Here is a 19130-nt window from a genome sequence, read left to right as displayed (position 1 = left end):
TTCTATTGCAAATCCAACTGTTGTTCTGACTGAACACCAGCAGAGGGCGTACTGGCACAACGCCGGTTCAGGATACCACAGACCGACCACCTGCAGAAGAGAACAGCCTCCTATGGAGAAGGAAGCTGACAAAATGTTTGTGTCACCATAGAACGCATCCTAACGTCTATTCCTAACCACAATTTCTTGACCTATGTGGAAAATTCATGGGGGTGTAGGAAAAGACAGCCGTGGATTTTAGGGAATCTGACTCCACTTTCACTAAGCTACGTAGTTATGATGCGACGGGAGACGCATGTTAGTAGTGCTGTGTCGTTCGCGAACGATTCGTTCATTTTGAACAAATCCTCACAAGGACTCGAGAGCAACGGGTCCTCTCAAAAAAAGATTTGTTCATTTTCTCGTGGCCACGCATCGGGACTTGCATAGGCTCAGCCAAGGAAACAAATGATTCGTTGAATGCAGGTCACGTGGAAAATGATCCTTCTGCCAACCAAGTGGTACCAGTGCTGAGCCTACGCAGGTCACGTGAAAAATGAACGATGAACGAACCATTGACCCGGAGACACGGCGTTAAACATCACCACACTGTCTGCACGAGAAGGCTTCACGCAGCCACTGCGCGCGACCTGCCGTCGCCAACTTAATTAAGCCGCAACTAGTGGCCGCCCTCGCTCAAAGGCCTCAACTCGCCAACACTCCGAGAATCCCGCACACAATCTACAAACCATAGTTGGACGTCTGCAGGGGCCGCATCACCACAAAACAAAAGGAGAAAAGCAAGCTCAGTTTCTTGTGTATTTATTCTGTAACGTTACTGACTTAGAATGTGATATTTTAGGTTCATAACTAATAACTACGGGCGGATGCGGGCAGACGAGCTGCCGCTTACTGCGGAGCGGCTCCCGGTAACGTGAGATGTGATGTTATATAATATATTATAACATTTCTATAGGTAGATATTCGTGTGAATTCTATTAACGTTACTTAACGTTAAATTTAAACAGCAGAAGTGACGCATGCGGTCGACAAACGCGTCCTTAAGGATGCAGCCTAGCGCCTTTGAGACTCAGCCACGGCCTGTGTGTGTGAGAGAGGTCAAACCTTGCATTATGTTATAAAAGGGGTGAATGAGTAATGATAAAACAACACAGGGGTAGACAGGATGACCACACCTCACCGTTTTTTAGTTTCCTGTATGTAAAATACTGCCACACAGCGGCATGTGTTTAGCTATTTGCAAGCTGACCAAATGCTTACCAAACAACTTTGCAGTATGCAGCTACAGAGAGTTTAAGACGTCTATCACGGGACAATTTTGCCACACCGGTGCAACAATGGAACACTGTGATGGTGAGTAGCGTATTTTATTGTTAATTACATGTATTAGTAAAATAAGCATCATCATTATTCTTAAAAGTATATATTCATTAAGGTTTCTCAACGATATGACAGCCCAAATGGGATTAACCACCCAGAGCACCAATGAGGTTGAGTAATTTATAATTGTTTTATTTTCTCCATCTTAACGTATTTAAAATGTATTTACATGCATGCAGATCTTTTAGATATCGGCTGCAACCGGAATCCTAAAGCTTGCGGAAAGCTACAAGCTACAAAGCTAACTACAGACTTAGATAAGAAACCTTCAAGAAATAGAAAAGAAAATCAAGGCGTTGAGTGGCTCACCACTGCCCTCAACAAGCAAGGCATCTTGACAAGGTAATGAAGTGATTGGTGTGATATATAAAGTAAATAAAGAACAAAAATGTTATTATAACTGTGAAATATTTTCAAAAACGGTCTAATAAAGAGGGTGGGGTTAAACACCCAAATTGAGGGTATATTTTTAGATTTGCGTTTATGTACATGTATTTAAACAGCTTTCTTTTATTATTGCACAGACGGGATGTGGCGGCTTGGTCTAAACCAAATGAAGAGACCGAACTTTTTATTCCAAGATACGTCGACACGATAAGCGATGAGGAGTTATTCCGCTGTGCTGAGCTCAAAGAGGATGTGAGAACAGGAGGCCGCAGGTGAGCAGAGAGGGTCCTCTGCGCTGATTTTACCGAATGCCGAAGAGGATATGCCTAGACTCACAGTAATAGATCCACAAACGAGCATGAATCACGACACTGACTCAAATAACCGACATGTCGAATTGTTTAAGGAGATGCAGGACTTGTACCGCTCCAACCAGAATTTAACATCATTAGTGACCAGTCTCTGTAAATCGCATGTCGATTGATTAAAAGAGCACAGGACCAGACTCAATGAACCATAAAACATTATATGACAATACATGAGAAAGCCAGTTCGACTATCATAGACCTGCTCACAGATAGATTTAATCAAGGTGATCTATAAGGGTTTTTGGTGTCATAAAGGGTTGTTACGTGTGTGGGTAATGGAAAAGGTTCCTTATGTTTAAAACCCAGTATGGTCGCCAGCTGTCCTTCAAGGGACAGAAATCCACACATTGGTAGCTGGATGGTGCATCTTGTGTTGTGTTGTGTCGTGTGTGTTGGTGCGTACAAAGAGGGAGTTAGATCTGATCTGCTGGAAGCACCATTGAGCAGTTTGAAACAGTCAAACGTAACATTTAATGAAACTGTGGGAGGGACGTTCAGATGAAGCCTATGACCCCCGTTGGACCAGCTATTGTAGTGAAGCAGGTACAATGGTGACATGAAGCCCTGTCACACCGCAGTGTCTGCTCTTTGATTAAAAGGATGCTTGTAAGTCACTTACGGTCAGGGCTAGAAAGGTGTGTTGGTATATTAATGTTCATAACGTGTCCCTGGGTTAGCTTGTGTTTTCAACCCCTCTTATGATTGTCTGCCTTGTACCAAATTATTTCCTCCTGTGTCCAATCACCTGCACCTCCTCGGTGTGTTTAAACCATTGTCTCTCTCGTCATGTCTTCGGTATGTTTGTCATTTTTTGGTCGGGTGGTGACGTTGCTGTTATCTTCTTCCGGCTTCCTCCTGTTCCCGCTCGCTCTTTGGCATTTTGGTATTCTTAGTAAATTCCTTTTAACCAAGGATACAAAATACCTACAGGAGCAAGCAGGAACAAGATCACGAGGAAAGCAGGAACCGGATTTTGCGAACATCATCACTCAAACAAACCAACGGCAGACGAGGGACACACATGGATAAATACACGGAGGAGACGCAGGTCGACAATCACGAGGGAACGAGACCTTTGCCTGCCGGCTGTGTGGAGGTTCGCCCCACCACACCTAACTGCAGCGCTCCACCTCCTGCACGACATCCGGCTCCTTCTCCACAAGAGGTGATGTTCCACGTCCCCAGAGGCAGCATCTGCCACCCGGGCCTGGTCCGTCTAGACCCCCCCACTGCCACTGCCACCCATGCAGCAGCGCACCCATTGGCGAGCCCACAGGGAGGGGAGAGTGTGCCGCGGCACTCCGTCGGCCTACACCTGCCCTCCAGACGCTCTCCGTCGAGCCCTTCACCTCCGCCCTCCTCTATTTTGTTTTGTTGAGTCTTTTTGAACCGTTCTTGGTCTGGTCCCTCGCCTGAGACCTCTTTGCCAGGGGAAACCCTCCAGGAGCACCAGGCTCCAGACAACACAGCCCTCAGGTTCACTGGGACACGCAAACCTCTCCACCCCGATAAGGTGATGGTTCCTGGAGAGGACATGTGACTATGTGTATGTGTTTAATTGTGTGTATCTATGTGTATTTTTTTAATTGTGTACGTGTGTTTAATTGTGTGTATCTATGTGTATTTTTTTTATTGTGTATGTGTGTTTAATTGTGTGTATCTATGTGTATGTTTTTAATTGTGTATGTGTGTTTAATTGTATGTATTTATGTGTGTGTTTCTATGTGTGTGTATTTATGTGTGTGTGTGTGTGTGTGTGTGTGTGTATTTATGTGTGTGTGTTTTTATGTGTGTGTGTGTGTGTGTGTGTGTGTGTTTCTATGTGTGTGTATTTATGTGTGTGTGTGTTTTTATGGTGGTGTTATCGCTGTTGAACTCTGCAGCCGGGCGTTAGAATAGCTTGTACCACTTCTTCTTCGGCTTCTTGGGGATCTGCTGTTGAAGCTCTGCCAGCTGAGACAATAAGCAGGTCTTGTCCTTCAGATGCTCCTTCTCCCTTTCCAGCGATTGTTCTGCGGTCTGAGTGAGGAAAGAATTTGTCTCGTGCCATTGGAGACATTCACTCTCTCTCTCATCTTCAAACTTCTTCCGCAGAGCAGCTAGGAGGTTGTTGTGGTCCTCCTGCTGCGCCTCCAGCTTGGTGGCACAGGATGTTTCAAGCTGCAATGTCAGTTGCTGAAAGCTGAAGCTTTGCTTTTCTAACAGATCTGCAGTTTTTTTCAGAGCTCTTGTAATCTTGTTAGTCTCTGCTCTCTGTTCCTCCAGCTGGTTGTGGGATGCCTGGTTTCTTTCAAACATCTCCACAGCCTCCTTCTCCATTGCAAGAACAGCAGTGATGTTCCTCAGCTGGGCATGTTCAAGGTCCTGGCATGTTTTTTCCAGCCTGGCTTTGAAGGAAGTCCTCTCCTGCTCCCACTCAATGGTGCGACTCTCCAGCTGCTGCTCAGCTTTCTCCACAGCGGCCAAGAGGTCTTTGTTCTTCCCTTTTTCATTGTTTTGGTCAAAGGAGTTTTTCAACATGGCAGACTGCAGGCATTCTTTCTCCTGCTTCCATTTCAAATGTTCACTCTCCAGCTGATCTTCAAGCGTTTTCTTCAGAGCAACTGTGAGTTTTCTGTTGATCTTGTCTTGCGTCTGCAGCTTGTGAAGAGTTTCTTCCCGTGAGGAATTCAGCTGTGTCTTGAGGGAGGTCGTTTGCTGACGGAAGGTTTCCAACAGACTATCGGTAACTTCCGTGTTCTTGATGGTCTCAACTTTCTGTTTTTCTAGCTGGCAGGTCAGGGAAGACTTCTCCTGCTGCCACTGACGATGTGCATTCTTCTGGTCCTGCTCAGACTTCTTCAGAGCAGCCGTGAGCTCTATGATAGCCTTCGTCTGCTTGGCCTGATTAAGTTTGCAGTCCTTGTGCAGCTCCATCTCATTCTGCTTGGTGGTCACCTGCTGAGCGGGGACGTTCTCACCCAGTGCTGTTTTCAGGGCAGCTGCCATCTTCTCTGTTTCCGCTCTCTGGTGCCTCATCCTGTCCATATGGAAAGCCTGGAAATCTTCCGTCAGATTTTTTACTGCCTCCTGCTCATTTCTGAGAGCTTCTGACAACTTTGTCAGTTCCATGTGCTGCTTCTTTGTTTGAGCCCTCTCGATTTCCAGGTCATTTTTCAACTCCAGGTTAGTTTTCGCTGCTGAAAACGATGTCATTGCAGCACCATCCAGGGAAGTTGGGATCTTGCTTCTGGCCTGTTCTAGCTGTGCTTTCAGGCTACACATCTCCTTGTGTACATCTCCATTCCTATATTCTTGGAGAAGGTCGAGGAACTGTTGCAATCTGTCCTCATCGATCTGGAGGAGAACTCTCCCCACAGATTCGGTTTGGGTGAGCTTTGCCCGGCTGTCCTTAAGCTCAACCCGTGCTTGTTCCTCCAGTGAACGTAGGTAAAAGTTCATCGGAGGATCAACAACCTTGGAATTGACTTCCATTTTCTCCGGCATGGTGTCTTTTTGCTGGACGTTGGTCATTCTTTCTTTTTCTGAAGTGGCCTCTGAAACAAACTTATGTCTGATCTGAAGTCCTCTCTGAAAAAAACGATGTCTGATCTGAAGTGGTCTCTGAAACAAACTTGTGTCTGATCTGAAGTCCTCTCTGAAACAAACTGATCTGAGAGTGGATCAGGGAACACTTCTTAAAGCATTCCGTGATGTCATCAACGTTTCCCTTTGATCTCTGTAGATGTGGAGATTGTTGCTATGGGATACCGATTTTGCATAGTTACCATGGGATAGCATCATAGTCTGCATTAGTCATCCTTCTGTTCTACAAACACTCTCCCGTTCCGTTGTCATTCCGGTTTTCACTCCATTTTGGACATCTCATAACTTTGTGGTCAAGGTTTCCTGCAAAAGAAAACACAACATCACACTTGAAATAGTAAGTAATAAGTAAGTAAGTAACTTGAAGTAATAATGATAAGAGGGCCTTATTAGTGTCTCATGGAAGGCCTCCATAATGTTGCCTGTCTGTTGTTCAAAAGAAAGGTCAAAGAAATAGTTTTGTCAAGAAAGAGGCGGGAAGACATTGTTCAGGCCACTGCTCGAAAATGGCATACCCATCAGTGTTTCCCCTTGGTTTACAACTTCAGGGGGCGCCCCCCTGTTATAATGGTGTGGGAAACACTGCCCAGGATATAAAAAGGTTTGTCTGCATAAGATCTACTTGAATAATCTGGGTGGCATAATAAAGGTAACACTTTATCCAGATGTGTAAATGTCAGTGTTGCAGCTTAAGACAAAATGAAGATGGTACACTGCACAAAAAAAAGGTTTGCCTTAAATAAAAAGCACTTTTTAGCTTGATTTATCCTTTGAAACTATATATGTCAAAAGCGTTGCAAGTAAACAGACAAAGACAACAAAGGTTGCGTTTAGATCCCTGGTCCTCATGAAGTTGTTACACCTTTGCCAATTTGTTAAATTGCCTTGCAAATAAATGCTTTGCTATTTGTTAAAATCCGAATCCTTTCATGTAATGATTTTTCACATGCCATTTATATTCGCTCACACAAACACTTCAACCATTTGTTCTTGGCCCGGCTCCTCCGTCCTATGATGTGAACGGCAGGTCACATGAACAGTCGCCTTCTCATGATGAAATTACAATAAGTGCATTTCAAACATAAGGATACAAACTCAACATGAACATAAAAGTGCAATTTCATCATGGGAAGGTGGCGACGGTTCATGTGACCGGCCGTTCACAGCGTAGGACGCTGGCGGTAATCAAAGAGGCATGGCAACGCTAAAACAATAAAAGGGACATATGTATCGACCGCGCATGCTAAATAACCCATTTCTAGTGGTCGAGTGAACGGTTTGGCCGGGGTGCGGAGGGGGGTGAAAGAATGATTTACGGCGAACCCGTGGTCGTGAAGATACTCATTAACATGTCTTTTGCATGAGGAGGGGGCGGGTCCATGTCTCCACTGAAAAATAATCCTTCCACTGACCACCGGAAGAACCGACCACCGACCAATGCAACCTGCCACCGGCCACAGGAACCTGCCGTCCGGACAAAGGAACCTTCCACCGACCACTTTTTGCACTCGGCCCTACTGTCGCCACCCTACGCTGCGCTCTCGGCAGAGCGAGTCTCCGACGCACCGTTTAACGACATAACAGGGGCGCCCACCGGCCGTGTCCTTCCAAGAAGACCCTACCCGAACTTGGTACGAGAAAAGAACGTTGCCAGAGAAACTAGAGGTGAAACAGCTGGACCCAGATCAGCCAACGGACCGGCCTGAAAGTTTGGCTAGCTAGTTAGCTACATGCTAACGCCGTATAGTCTCGCTACCCAGCTGTGACGCACACAGGAGAGCAGTGAGGACACACAACCAGGACGTGGATGAAAACAGGCACATTTTATCCAAAATAATTCATTGTGTGAACATTTGTGGGGGTTTTGAGTTGGTTATTCCTCAACACACTGGGTTCATAGATATTCTAATACATTTAATATACATATATTTATGTTGTAATATATTTATCCTTTAATATACATATATACATAACACTTATATTGGACATTTATAAAACTGAATTGTTTGAATAAGATGTCCTTATTATGTTAAACTGTTGGACTAAATGTTAAATATTTAACTGCAAAGTAATACTGTGTGTTTGATTTTGTGTGTCTTTTTTGCATTAAATCAAACTGGGATGTTCTGAAACTGATTGGCTGGCCCTACTAAAAAAAAATCCACTGGCCGCCACTGGTGTGATTCTTTTTGAGCAGATTTTTAACTTCAAATGTTTAAAAATGTGTTCAGTTAAATCAAATATAATTTCACATAATTTGGTTTGTTCTGAACTTTTGAAAGCTTCAGCTAACCTCTGAAGAAATGCACACGAGCACCGCGCCAACCCGCCCAGGTGGTGCTGTGGATAATGACATCATCCAAGTAGGTGGCAGCATATGCAGCGTGTGGACGCAGCACTCGATCCATGAGACGTTGGAACATGGCCGTGGCACTAAACAAGCCAAATAGAAGCGTAGTAAATTGGTATAACCCATACGGAGTGGAGAAAGCAGTTTTTTTTCTTGGACTCTGACAACAGAGGAATCTGCCAATAACACTTCAAATCCAGAGTTGTAAAGAAACGTGCAGTGCCCAGCCGGTCCAGGAGTTCGTCGACCCGGGGCATTGGGTAGGCATCAAATCGTGACACGTCATTCACCCTGCGATAGTCCGCACAGAACTGTACTGACCCATCCATCTTAGCCACAAGAACGATGGGGCTGATGGACTCTTCTATTACCCCCATCTCCAACATCGCAGCCAATTTCCCCTGAACCACTTTTCTTTTGTGTTCGGGCATCCTGTAGGGTTGTGACCTTATCGTCACTCCCAGAGGAGTCTCGATTCGGTGAACTGTCAGGTCAGTCCGGCTTGGCAGGGGGGAGCAAACTGCTCTGAGAATGGCGATGCAATGAAGGTCAATGGGTGAGGGTCAATGAAGTCTATGATAAATAAATAGAAGAATAAAAGAATCAGGAAACATTTATTGCCATTATATGTCAGACATACAAGGAATTTGACTTGGCGGTTGGTGCATAACAGCACCACAATGGACGACAAGACAACAGTTACGAGGAATAAAATAAAATATAATGTGATGGGTTAGTAGTGATGGCAAAGTGAAGCTTTCTGAACCAGTGAAGCTTTCCAGCCAATTGTATTGGAAAAAGGTTAATTCATTCAATGCATCGCAAACTCTATGATGACCTCTGCTGTTAAAAACTTGTAGTGCAAATGTATCTAATAGCCTACATGTATATTTTACATTACAGGTCATTTAGCAGACGCTTTTATCCAAAGCGACTTACATTACACTTTAAACCCATGGCTTTTTCACATTTTTGCCCGGGGAGCAATTAGGGGTTAGGTGTCTTGCTCAGGGACACTTCGACATGGAACATGGGGCAGCCTGAAATTGAACCAACAACCTTGTGCTTCACAGCACACCTTCTCTAACCCCTGCGCCATGACGACCCCTTATTGCATTGATTGCAGGTTTTTTTAACATGACAGTTTCATTTCATAGTGCTTTGTTAATTGATTCTTTTACATTGCCATAGCTTTGAATGGAAATGTGTGATATTAACAAAGCCAAACAAACTTGCAAATTAGGTACATGTCTGAATTGTCATCACTGTGCATTAGGGAGACTAATGCATGTTCGCCTTTTCTGCCGAAATGCAAAGCAGCGTGATTAAGGCCGTTTCAGTTCAAAAAGCCATTATCTTAATCTTCGCCACGGGCCCAGTAATTCTTCACTAGGAAACGTCACCTTGCAAATCTGTTCAAATGATGCAAAACACCAGAGACATTTAAAATTGCACTTCACAAACGCACGTGTGTGTCATTTTACTGAACGAGATTCAAAGAACAGAGTCGGTAAAATGATCCGAACTTCCCATCACTACATGTTAGTGACGTCAGTCTGCAGCGGCAAAACTACAATGTCTCTTTTGTTCCAGTGCGTCACGCAGACAACATAAAACAACAGAGTGTAAATCATTTATCAACCATTGACATGGTTTGATAAATGATTTACACCAACTGTTACTTATATAATCTACGTTTCTCGGTCATGATCGTTATTTCCCGCGAGCGGCCAAATGAGACGTCACTGGCTGGACGTCACATTTAAATGTTGCCACCGCAAGGATTTGTGGGAGAGAATCATCTCCTTTGGCAAAGCATGGTCCAGTGGTTCCTACACTAAAGGAGCTAAGTTGGGAAGCACTGAAGCTCCTTTGCTTATCCGTAGGGTTTGAGCAGCTCTTATCATGGCAATTCGAATCCAGCCTAGCTCAATATTAAAAGGGAAAAAATTCAACAATTGTATTAACTTGTTCCAATCGCCACCCAAATACATTTTTAGGAACAGCACATGGCGAAGTGGAAGAATTGTTTTGCCTTAAATCAATCTGCTGAATGTCCACCAGACTTTAACAGATCAAACAAAATGTAGAGTTTATTTTCATTATAACTTACTATTACCAACTTCTTTGTGTATGGTCTCCTCCTGCATATCATTTTACAAGCTGGTCACAAGCAAGCATGACATTTGAAACCAATCAAGTCAATTTACTATCGGATTAACAAAACCTAAACACTTGACAGAAGGGCCATCGCTGTAAACTTAATCGACAAAAGTACAATTTCTTTCATTTTGCAAATGCTTGCGTAATTTTTTGATTGTACGGTTATACAATGCAGAAGAAGTAGCTGCAGACTGTTTACACTCATGCTGCTGCTTTTCCGCTACCAACTGGTTTACAATTCATCATTCTGCTTGGGGGTAGTGACCATTTCACTGTTGTTAGAATCTCACATCCGCAAAGTCCGGTTTGCAAAATGAATATCCTATGTTACTTTTGGATAAAATAATATGCAGTTAGCTCTGGAAAAAAGAACATTTTCACATTGGATTTCTAGTCGGACACAATCAAATAACTATTTTCTGAAAGAATCTTAATAGATCTCATATTAAACAGCAATCCACTTAGGTGTGCCACAAGTGCGGTGTTTGCCTTATTGCATGTGTAATGCAAATTCAGACTAAAACATCGTTCTTGTCCTTGGTCCTGCACAAACAATTCCAAACCTTATTGTTAGGGATTCAGCTTGGATAAAACGCAAAACTGTCAGACCAACATCAACAAATGTACTGTTCCTGACTCATTAATCCATATCTGACCTGTACTTGCAAATCAAATCAACGTCATAACACACCATGTCCAATATGTGTGGAGCTTTTAATCACTATGTACATTCTTTCAATTCAAAGCAACCCCTATAATTGCACGCTCTCTTCGGGGAGTAGCTTCCATTGTGCTACTAAATGTACTTTTACTAATTACTAAGCCTAAGTGAGGCAGAAAACTATTCAGCTTCAAACCCGAACAAATCAAAAGGGAGAAGATCATTTAGATCCTTCCCTTCTTCGCCTCTGTGCTGTTTAGACTGGAGTCACATTCCTGATTCATCCTTAGAAAATATGGAGTCCACACTGTCTTTTATACTTAAACAGCGACTTAAACCGAGCATTTTTGAATTGTCTTGCTTTAAAACATAATAATAAAAATAAAGACAGGAGTGACAAATACTCAACTAGGGCTACTTCTATCATTACCACCAGAGCAGCGAGAATTTATATCAATTCAGGCACAGACATTTTTACATGTGCCTACTTAATGTCGGGGGAGAATGTGTGCGTAGTGTGACTCTCTCAGGAATGTGACCCTCAAAATGAGCCTGGAACTCATACATGCGCTGACTGATCTTCAAAATGTTATTGATTGACTGGGAGGGAGGGTCAGACTGTCTCCCCTACGTCGTTTGGTACTTTTCCATACATTCCTTTTGCAAGGACGGGGGGGGCTCTCCGGTGCTGAAACAACACACACCTCCCTGAAGTGTACTTACGGCTTCTGTTGATGATTTCTGTATTCTTTATCATTTTTCTATATTCTAGTTAGTAATAAATACTTCACAAAGCGAATTCAAGATACTTTTGATAAGGGCTTAATCCACAAATTTCCACCACACTTAACACTACTTAAGCCTTTTGCACTCACCCAAACTGTGCTGTCCTTTTCGTAGACCTATTTAAAGCCTTTGAACAATGTTTCTGTTGCCTGTGTGTAACGTATCCGTCTCATACACTGCAAAAAGAAAAAAGCTTGGTTTGAGCCGGTTCTACGGATGCGTTATCAGTCTTCAAATTGCTGAATTGCAAATATACAGCTCTATTAAACATTTGTACAGCATGATTTTTAATTACTTAAACGTTTTATCAAAACCTGATGCACTTTTGCAGCTCCTGTGCCCCCACCCTCTCTGTCCCACTGACTGTAGTACACAAGGGGCGGTCACTTCTCTCGGTGCACTCTGCCTGGACGGAAGGCTGCTGGTTGACTGATCCTGCAAGAACTGCAACCCAAGACCCGACATGGCATCTTCGATTGCACTCAACAACGGAGCGAAGATCCCGATGCTGGGCATAGGAACCTGGCGGGTAAGGCAGATCATTATGATGTTGCTACAGTTTGGAGATAGGTGGAGGTTTGGATTTGATACCATGTCTCCACTCTCCTTTTCTTCCAGTAACCTCTAACTTTAAGGGGTTCTGATTTAAAGTCTCTAGCTTTCTTACGTATACTGCAGGTAAATAGGGCAACTGCAGCGTAATAAAGCCCATCGGCGAAATGACTTAAAAGGAGGTTTGCACAAACCTGATGCCTGGACACATTTGGTAGTACTATTGTTACCAGCGGGGGAAAGGTCTCGTCTTTAAATCTTATTATCAATTCTTCTTCTCCAGTTATTACAGGTGTTGTGAAGACATAAATCATTTTTTGTCTTTGCCAGTAGACAAACTTAGACAACAGAGTGTCTGTGATCTCTCTCTCTGTCTCGCAACAGAGATACATTGTGTTCCAGGTCAGCTGATGGCCAAGACGTTTGTACGTAAATGTCCATATAATGGAGCAAAATGTATGTAGCCCCCCCCCCCCCCTCCACCCACCCTATTATTGCAGTAGCAGGGAAGAAGACCTTTGAATTGCCTTGATGTGTGTGTCAACTCTTGTCTCCTACTTGCAAGTATTATTTAACAAATATCCTGTCCTGTGAGCAAACATATGTCATCTGCAATCTCCTGGTTTCTACCTCACCCTTCTGCTGCAGGCAGACCAGGGTAAGGCCACTGAGGTCATTAAGCTGGCGATAAGAGCCGGTTACAGGCACATCGATGGTGCTCACGTGTACCAGAACGAAGAAGATGTCGCGGTTGGAATTCGTGCCGCAATTGACGAAGGAGCAGTTAAGAGGGAGGATCTATTCATTGTCAGCAAGGTATGGCGTCACAATCAACGCATTTAAGCGCCGCTAATGTGTCAAGTCTAATGAGTGCAGACGTAAAAACATGCAGCAATTATGCACATCAGTCAGGGTATTTATCATTCACATTTTGTTCACTAACCTCGAATGTGTCCCACGCCGACAGGTTCAGTATACAAATTGTTTTTCCATAGTTGTGGTGCACCTTCCACATTCCATCTCTGGTGAGGGGAGCCTGCGAAAGGACACTTAAGGACCTGAAACTGGACTTCTTGGACCTTTACCTCATGCATTTCCCATATGGAGCCAAAGTGGGTGCCACTATCTTCTAAAACCACAGCATGGAGGGTTTTTGGTTAAGCCCAAATGTTAGCCTATTTCTCTTGTCAATACGGTTATAACTTAGTAAGGCTCCTTTGTGAATCAAAAAGAAAAAAAAGGAAACATTTAATCCAACTCTATGTTTTGACCATTTTACATGTTGCTACTGAAGCCAGGCGATGAGCTTTTTCCACTTGATGAAAATCAACAGCTCATTTCCGACGGCAGCAACTTCTTGGACACTTGGGAGGTGATTAAAGGGACTTTTGTACACAGCTAAATCAAATATTTACATGTACAGGTTGGTAGACACCTAATTAACACCCGCGTGCCATGTGTCTCAAAGGCCATGGAAGAGCTGGTGGACGCTGGATTGGTCAAGGCTATTGGCATCTCCAACTTCAACAAAAACCAAATCGATGCCATACTCAACAAGCCGGGCCTCAAGTACAAGCCGGCTAACAACCAGGTGCAAAAGCATCGCCGCAGAGTCCGTAACATAACATAAAAGGGAAGATTAGAAACAGCTAAGGGATTCTGATGTTTCCCTAGATTGAGTGCCACCCATACTTGACTCAGGAGAAGCTGATCAACTACTGCCACTCGAAGGGCATCTCAGTGACCGCGTACAGCCCCCTGGGCTCCCCCGACCGACCCTGGTGAGAGGCAGCACCACCTGTCAAAAACCACAACAACTACAGGAGAGTGTCACGTGTCACTTATTATTTTCTGTTCTTGTTATTTACTTCAGGGTTTCTTCGGATGACCCCTCCCTGCTGGAGGAACCGAAGATCAAGGCTATAGCAGACAAGCACAACAAGACCCCAGCACAGGCAAGAGGAGACAACTTTAAATGCCTGCCCAAAGTTCCCCTCTTTACTTGAAAGACCTTCAATACGATGCCAAAATAATAGTAACGCCCCCCCCCCCCCCCCCCCCCTCAGGTTCTCCTCAGGTTCCACATCCAGAGGAATGTGATTGTCATAGCCAAGTCAGCGACCCCCCATCGGATCAAGGAAAATCTGCAGGTTCCTAATCTTAATAATTTCAACACACTATCCAGAGATGTATAATGTCGCACATATCGAATTTTGTTTTTTTCTTCCAGTTGTTTGACTTTGAGTTGAGCGAAAACGACATGAAGACCATGATGAGCTTCCCTGAGAAAAGAGCATTTGCGATGAAATGGTGAGCATGGGCAGATCCCTTTATGCCCGTTATCTCTTTCATTGAATTGTTTTAGGTGATAGACCAGTTTAAAAAGGACCAACCAGTAAAGCATGTTCATCCCCTTTTCCTTACAGGGCCACAACACACAAAGATTTTCCACTGAATGCAGAGTATTAGCTCATGAGACAACGTGCTGCAACGCTGTTGACATAAATAAGTACATTCATGCATAAACAATTGGAAGGAAAAATGTGATCTTTTGTGCTTACAGCTAACCCCTTTGCTAATGCTGCATTACTTCACGTTTTTAACAGAAAGTACATTTCTGTATTCGATTTTCTGTGTAAACTTATTCTCTTTAGCGTGAATAATATCCTATAGATCCTCATAGAATAATACAAAACTATGAGTCGAAACACCATCAACACCTTTCTCAAAGTTAGCTCCCTTAGTGTTTGCCCTCCGACCTTCATGCAGAGATTTAGCCTTCCTCTTCTTCCAGCCCGGTAATGCAAAGTCATTGCACTGTTTGGCGTTTTTACCACAGGGATTTATTTCGATTCTTGAAAAAAACAAAAAACAGCTTCCCCCGGAGAAGTGGAAGTGACCATTTCGTAATAGCGTCAATACACGTGATGTTCAAGCGCCATCTATGACTTGCAAGTAAATATGGGAAATTCTTCGTAAAAAGCAGAACATACTTTGACTTGTCTTAGGATGTAAACAGGGGTTTTAATTTGCATTGAGTTTATATGTAAATGTATAAGTGCTTACATGAAGGAGAAACAGGTTGAGTTAAATGAGGAGTGCTGAAGTATGATCACGGTTGTGCGATGAAAAATGTGCGTCACCTGAATACAGATTTGATCTTTTATGAGAATAAAATTGAAACATGTGCTTATTGCAAAACTACAAATGACTGATGTCGGCGCTAATTCTCAGACCTGTTACACACTTTAACGCGAGTTAGTGAACGTGAAACATTTAGCTTCGGGAGGTACTTTAAGTAACACAGTGACCACAATGTAATTCACTATGGCAAGGCAACACGGAAAAAATATAAAAAAATCAAGGGAGCTACTTGGCTGCCGGCTATTAGGACAGAAAATCACATTATAAAATTGAAAATATATGAGCACTCAATTATATTTGTGCAAAATCTAACTCATTTAAGCATTTAATCAGTAAACACTATTTAGTGGAGATAAAATGACTATTATTGGATAAATCAATATTTCTCATGGGAAATGTACCACGTCAATAGTTATTTTGCAAACTGCACTTGATAGTGGCAAATTAAGTAGATTAATGCTGGCTGATGCAAACTCCAGACCTAGAAGTCAACTTGTGGGAAAACCTGAGGATTTTCTTTCATTTTAGAATTCAGCGTTGAAAGGATAGTCCTTGTGCTTCAAGCTCCTAATGAGAGAAAAACAAGAAAAAAAGAGAAATCACAAAAACACCAAACAATATCATAGAAAAGAAAAAACAGAAGAAGATATGAGCTCACCATTGCATAGGACAGACTCTCCAGTTCCTGTTGAATCCCACTATAGTCTTCATTTCCTCCGCGGTTAGTTCAAAGTCAAACACCTGCAGAGATTTAAACCTCCGTTTAGTGAGTGAGGCACACTGAGGGCTAATCCTAGAAAGCATCTGAAATATTGTAATTACCTGGAAATTCTCCTGAATGCGCTGAGGTGTGATGGACTTGGGGATCACGATCACGTTCCTCTGGATTTGGAAGCGGATCAGGACCTGGCAGTTAAGGGAAAAGAGTCAACATGTGAACGTGATCAAAGGTTGATACTACAAGGACAACAGCAGAGTGCACGTGGTATTTGCACATTCTTCTTGGAGAGAAAAAGAGGAACCTGCATTCCTTTCATGTGCGAATAAAAACTACATAAAGCTTGTTTGGATCAGTGTTGTACCTGAGCCGAAGTCTTCTTGTGCTTCTCAGCGATGGCTTTCACTTTTGGATCTTCCAGCAGCGAGGGGTCGTCAGGTTTAGCCCTGTGTCGTGAATGCATCATCCCGAATTATACAGGAGGGCCGGCACACATTTAACACATTTCAAAATAAATGGACAAAGAGGAACAACAGCCACAAGTTGAAACCAACCAAAGGGATGCATCAGATGTAATACTGAATCAGCAATACGATCACGATGTTGTAACTGTGCGGTGATAGAATTGCCTCGTGGTATTTGGACACAACTGACCAGGGTCTGTCGGGGGAGCCCAGGGGGCTGTACGCCGTCACAGAGATGCCCTGAGAGTGGCAGAAGTTGACCAGCTTCTCCTGAGCCAGGTACGGGTGGCACTCCACCTGTTGGGACAAACACAATAGTCCTGGGACACACAAAAAAAAATCTATCCATCTTCATAACAAAACAGCAGCTGGCCAATAGAGCCACTAGAAAGAGTGTGTTGGGAGTACCTGGTTGTTGGCAGGCTTGTATTTCAGGCCTGGCTTGTTGAGAATGGCTTCAATCTGCTCCTTGTTGAAGTTGGAGACACCGATCGCTTTGACCAGACCAGCATCCACCAGCTCTTCCATTGCCTGAAGAATTCACCATGGAAAAAATATCCTTGTGAGCTTTGGTTTAGAAACCGTAGCTCTTATTAAATCATTTTTGTGCTTATCCAGGGGTGTTAAATAAATACCACCTCTCTGATTGCAGGATTTCCTGACATCACATTTTAAGCCTGTAAATGTCGCTGTTAAACCATTAACACATGACATGGATGTGTGGTGTCAGATCATAATAACGGCACACAACTATGCCAATTCAATTTCACCTCCTTAAACAAGAGTAGTTTGTTTTTGTTTCACTCACCGCCCATGTCTCCAGGAAGTGAGTACCATCACTGATGGTCTCTCCTGCGCCGTCCAGAGGAAAAAGCTCACTGCCGGGCTGCAACATGACGAAAAAAAGGATCGATAGCCAATGTGCAGGCGGCATATTGATCCCGATTGACCGGAGTCACACAGACCACACATATTTCAACACATCGGCTCAAAAGGGACTGTGCCTACCTTGAAACCCATCGGCCAATGCACCAGGTAGAGGTCCAAGTAGTCCAGTTTAAGATCGCTGAGGGTCTTCTCACAGGCTTGCCGCACCAGAGGCTTCTCATGAAAAGTGCACCACAGCTATAAAAAAGAAAAGCAATGAGAGGACTTGAAAGTCAAGGAGAGAGAGCTCATAGATTATATTATGATCATACACAACTGACCTTGCTAACAATGAAGAGATCCTCCCGCTTGACCACGCCATCCTTGATCATGGCGTGGACGCCCTCTCCCACCTCCGCCTCGTTCTGGTAGACGTACGCTCCATCGATGTGCCTGTAGCCTGCTGAGATGGCCGCTTTCACCGCCTCGCTCACCTTGCCAGGGGGAGACTAACACACAGGGGGGGGGGAAGTTACTTACTGTGTGATCCACATATACTTTTCTAAGTACTTTTTCCAAGATACAGTGGGTTTTTTTTGTTTTTTTTAATACTGTGTCACTAAACAGATTATAAGATGATTTGCATTATTTTGCTACAATAGCAATGTAGGTACAAACTCAGATAATGGGAGTGCCACTTCCGGGCGGTGTCCCAGTTTAAATAGGGGCTTGAATGACGTTGCACTTTAATCCCCTCCCCGGTTACCGACACTTATTTCAACGATAATTATACATTTTATGAATAGAAAAAAACACGCTGTTATTTTGCACCGGTCTCAATTACAAATGATAATGCCGCTAAAATTAAAGCATATTAGACTGGGGGGGAGGACGAGGCAACAGAATCATTACCAACATGTGACAACATGTGCGTCTGCTCCGGGTCACACTGCACAGATAACAAAGCGTGCACTGGATAAGCTCTGCGAACTCGACCCCCACCAGCTCGACGTGAACCTGCTGCTATAACGCATTAAGCACGGTCTCCATATCGGGGTCGTCCGCAGGGTTACTCCGCCGACCCTGCAGTGACGTAACCGGCTGCTATTTCGGCACTAGTTTTAGCCGAGCGCACATTCAGCACACACGTTTTATAACTCGGTAATAACACGTTGCGTATTAAAGCAAAAACGCACCTTCCACGTGCCAAGTCCCACGATGGGGATTTGCGCGCCGGTGTTTAGTGTCACGGTTGTTGCCATTTTCCCGGAGGGGGACGAGGAGACTCCAGTGGGGACAAGTCGAGCAGAGAGAGAGAGCGAATGTTTCACCACCGGTTCTGGAAAAGCGAAGCCAATGCGGAAGTGCCTTGGATTTGCCTCCTTCGAAACAACCCCGAGGTGGGGCCTAGGATCCACCTGCTGGTTGTAAAATAAACTGGCGGAGCGGAACGCTCAGTATCGTCGATCGATTAATGATGCCTTTCAATTCATTCCAACGAGTGAGCGGCCACGCGCTCCTGTCAATCACGTTTAAGTGATCAGCGTGGTGTAAAATTGATCTTCTTCAATATTTCCGTGAGAAATAAACGCTCTCGATCAAGTATTTCAGTGAACGGGCATTTGAAAAGATCCCGCCGAATGGAGCTCTCTCGAGAGCCACGTGATAAATTGATAAACAGTCAACACAATCTTCCCATATTCAT

The 19130-nt window shown here is 43.8% G+C and overlaps 3 protein-coding genes across 3 annotated transcripts; 1 reads left to right on the top strand and 2 right to left on the bottom strand.

The window, feature by feature from the left end:
• Window positions 1–3669: 3669 nt before the first annotated feature.
• Window positions 3670–7483, bottom strand: LOC144406268 (uncharacterized). Its single transcript, XM_078101801.1, has one exon. It carries the CDS (start codon window positions 5646–5648, stop codon window positions 4026–4028), a length of 1623 nt encoding a protein of 540 aa, XP_077957927.1. The 5' UTR covers window positions 5649–7483; the 3' UTR covers window positions 3670–4025.
• A 3958-nt stretch (window positions 7484–11441) lies between these two features.
• Window positions 11442–15440, top strand: LOC120818002 (aldo-keto reductase family 1 member B1). The gene is made up of 10 exons (XM_078101800.1): window positions 11442–12209; window positions 12881–13048; window positions 13228–13344; window positions 13527–13604; window positions 13701–13823; window positions 13907–14013; window positions 14106–14187; window positions 14299–14382; window positions 14463–14542; window positions 14659–15440. Exons 1-10 carry the CDS (start codon window positions 12144–12146, stop codon window positions 14699–14701), a joined length of 948 nt encoding a protein of 315 aa, XP_077957926.1. The 5' UTR covers window positions 11442–12143; the 3' UTR covers window positions 14702–15440.
• On the bottom strand, window positions 15053–19041 carry LOC120818001 (aldo-keto reductase family 1 member B1). Its single transcript, XM_040174721.2, has 10 exons — window positions 18622–19041; window positions 17767–17934; window positions 17567–17683; window positions 17367–17444; window positions 16967–17089; window positions 16749–16855; window positions 16459–16540; window positions 16199–16282; window positions 16035–16117; window positions 15053–15943 (listed from the first exon to the last, which is right to left on the bottom strand). The coding sequence occupies exons 1-10, from the start codon at window positions 18685–18687 to the stop codon at window positions 15901–15903; spliced, it is 951 nt and encodes a 316-aa protein (XP_040030655.2). The 5' UTR covers window positions 18688–19041; the 3' UTR covers window positions 15053–15900.
• Between the last annotated feature and the right edge of the window lie 89 nt (window positions 19042–19130).

Source organism: Gasterosteus aculeatus, chromosome 4, assembly GCF_964276395.1.
Source record: "Gasterosteus aculeatus chromosome 4, fGasAcu3.hap1.1, whole genome shotgun sequence".
Taxonomy (NCBI): Eukaryota; Metazoa; Chordata; class Actinopteri; order Perciformes; family Gasterosteidae; genus Gasterosteus; species Gasterosteus aculeatus.
Note: the sequence above shows the minus strand (reverse complement) of the source record. Positions and strands in the feature narration are given on the sequence as shown.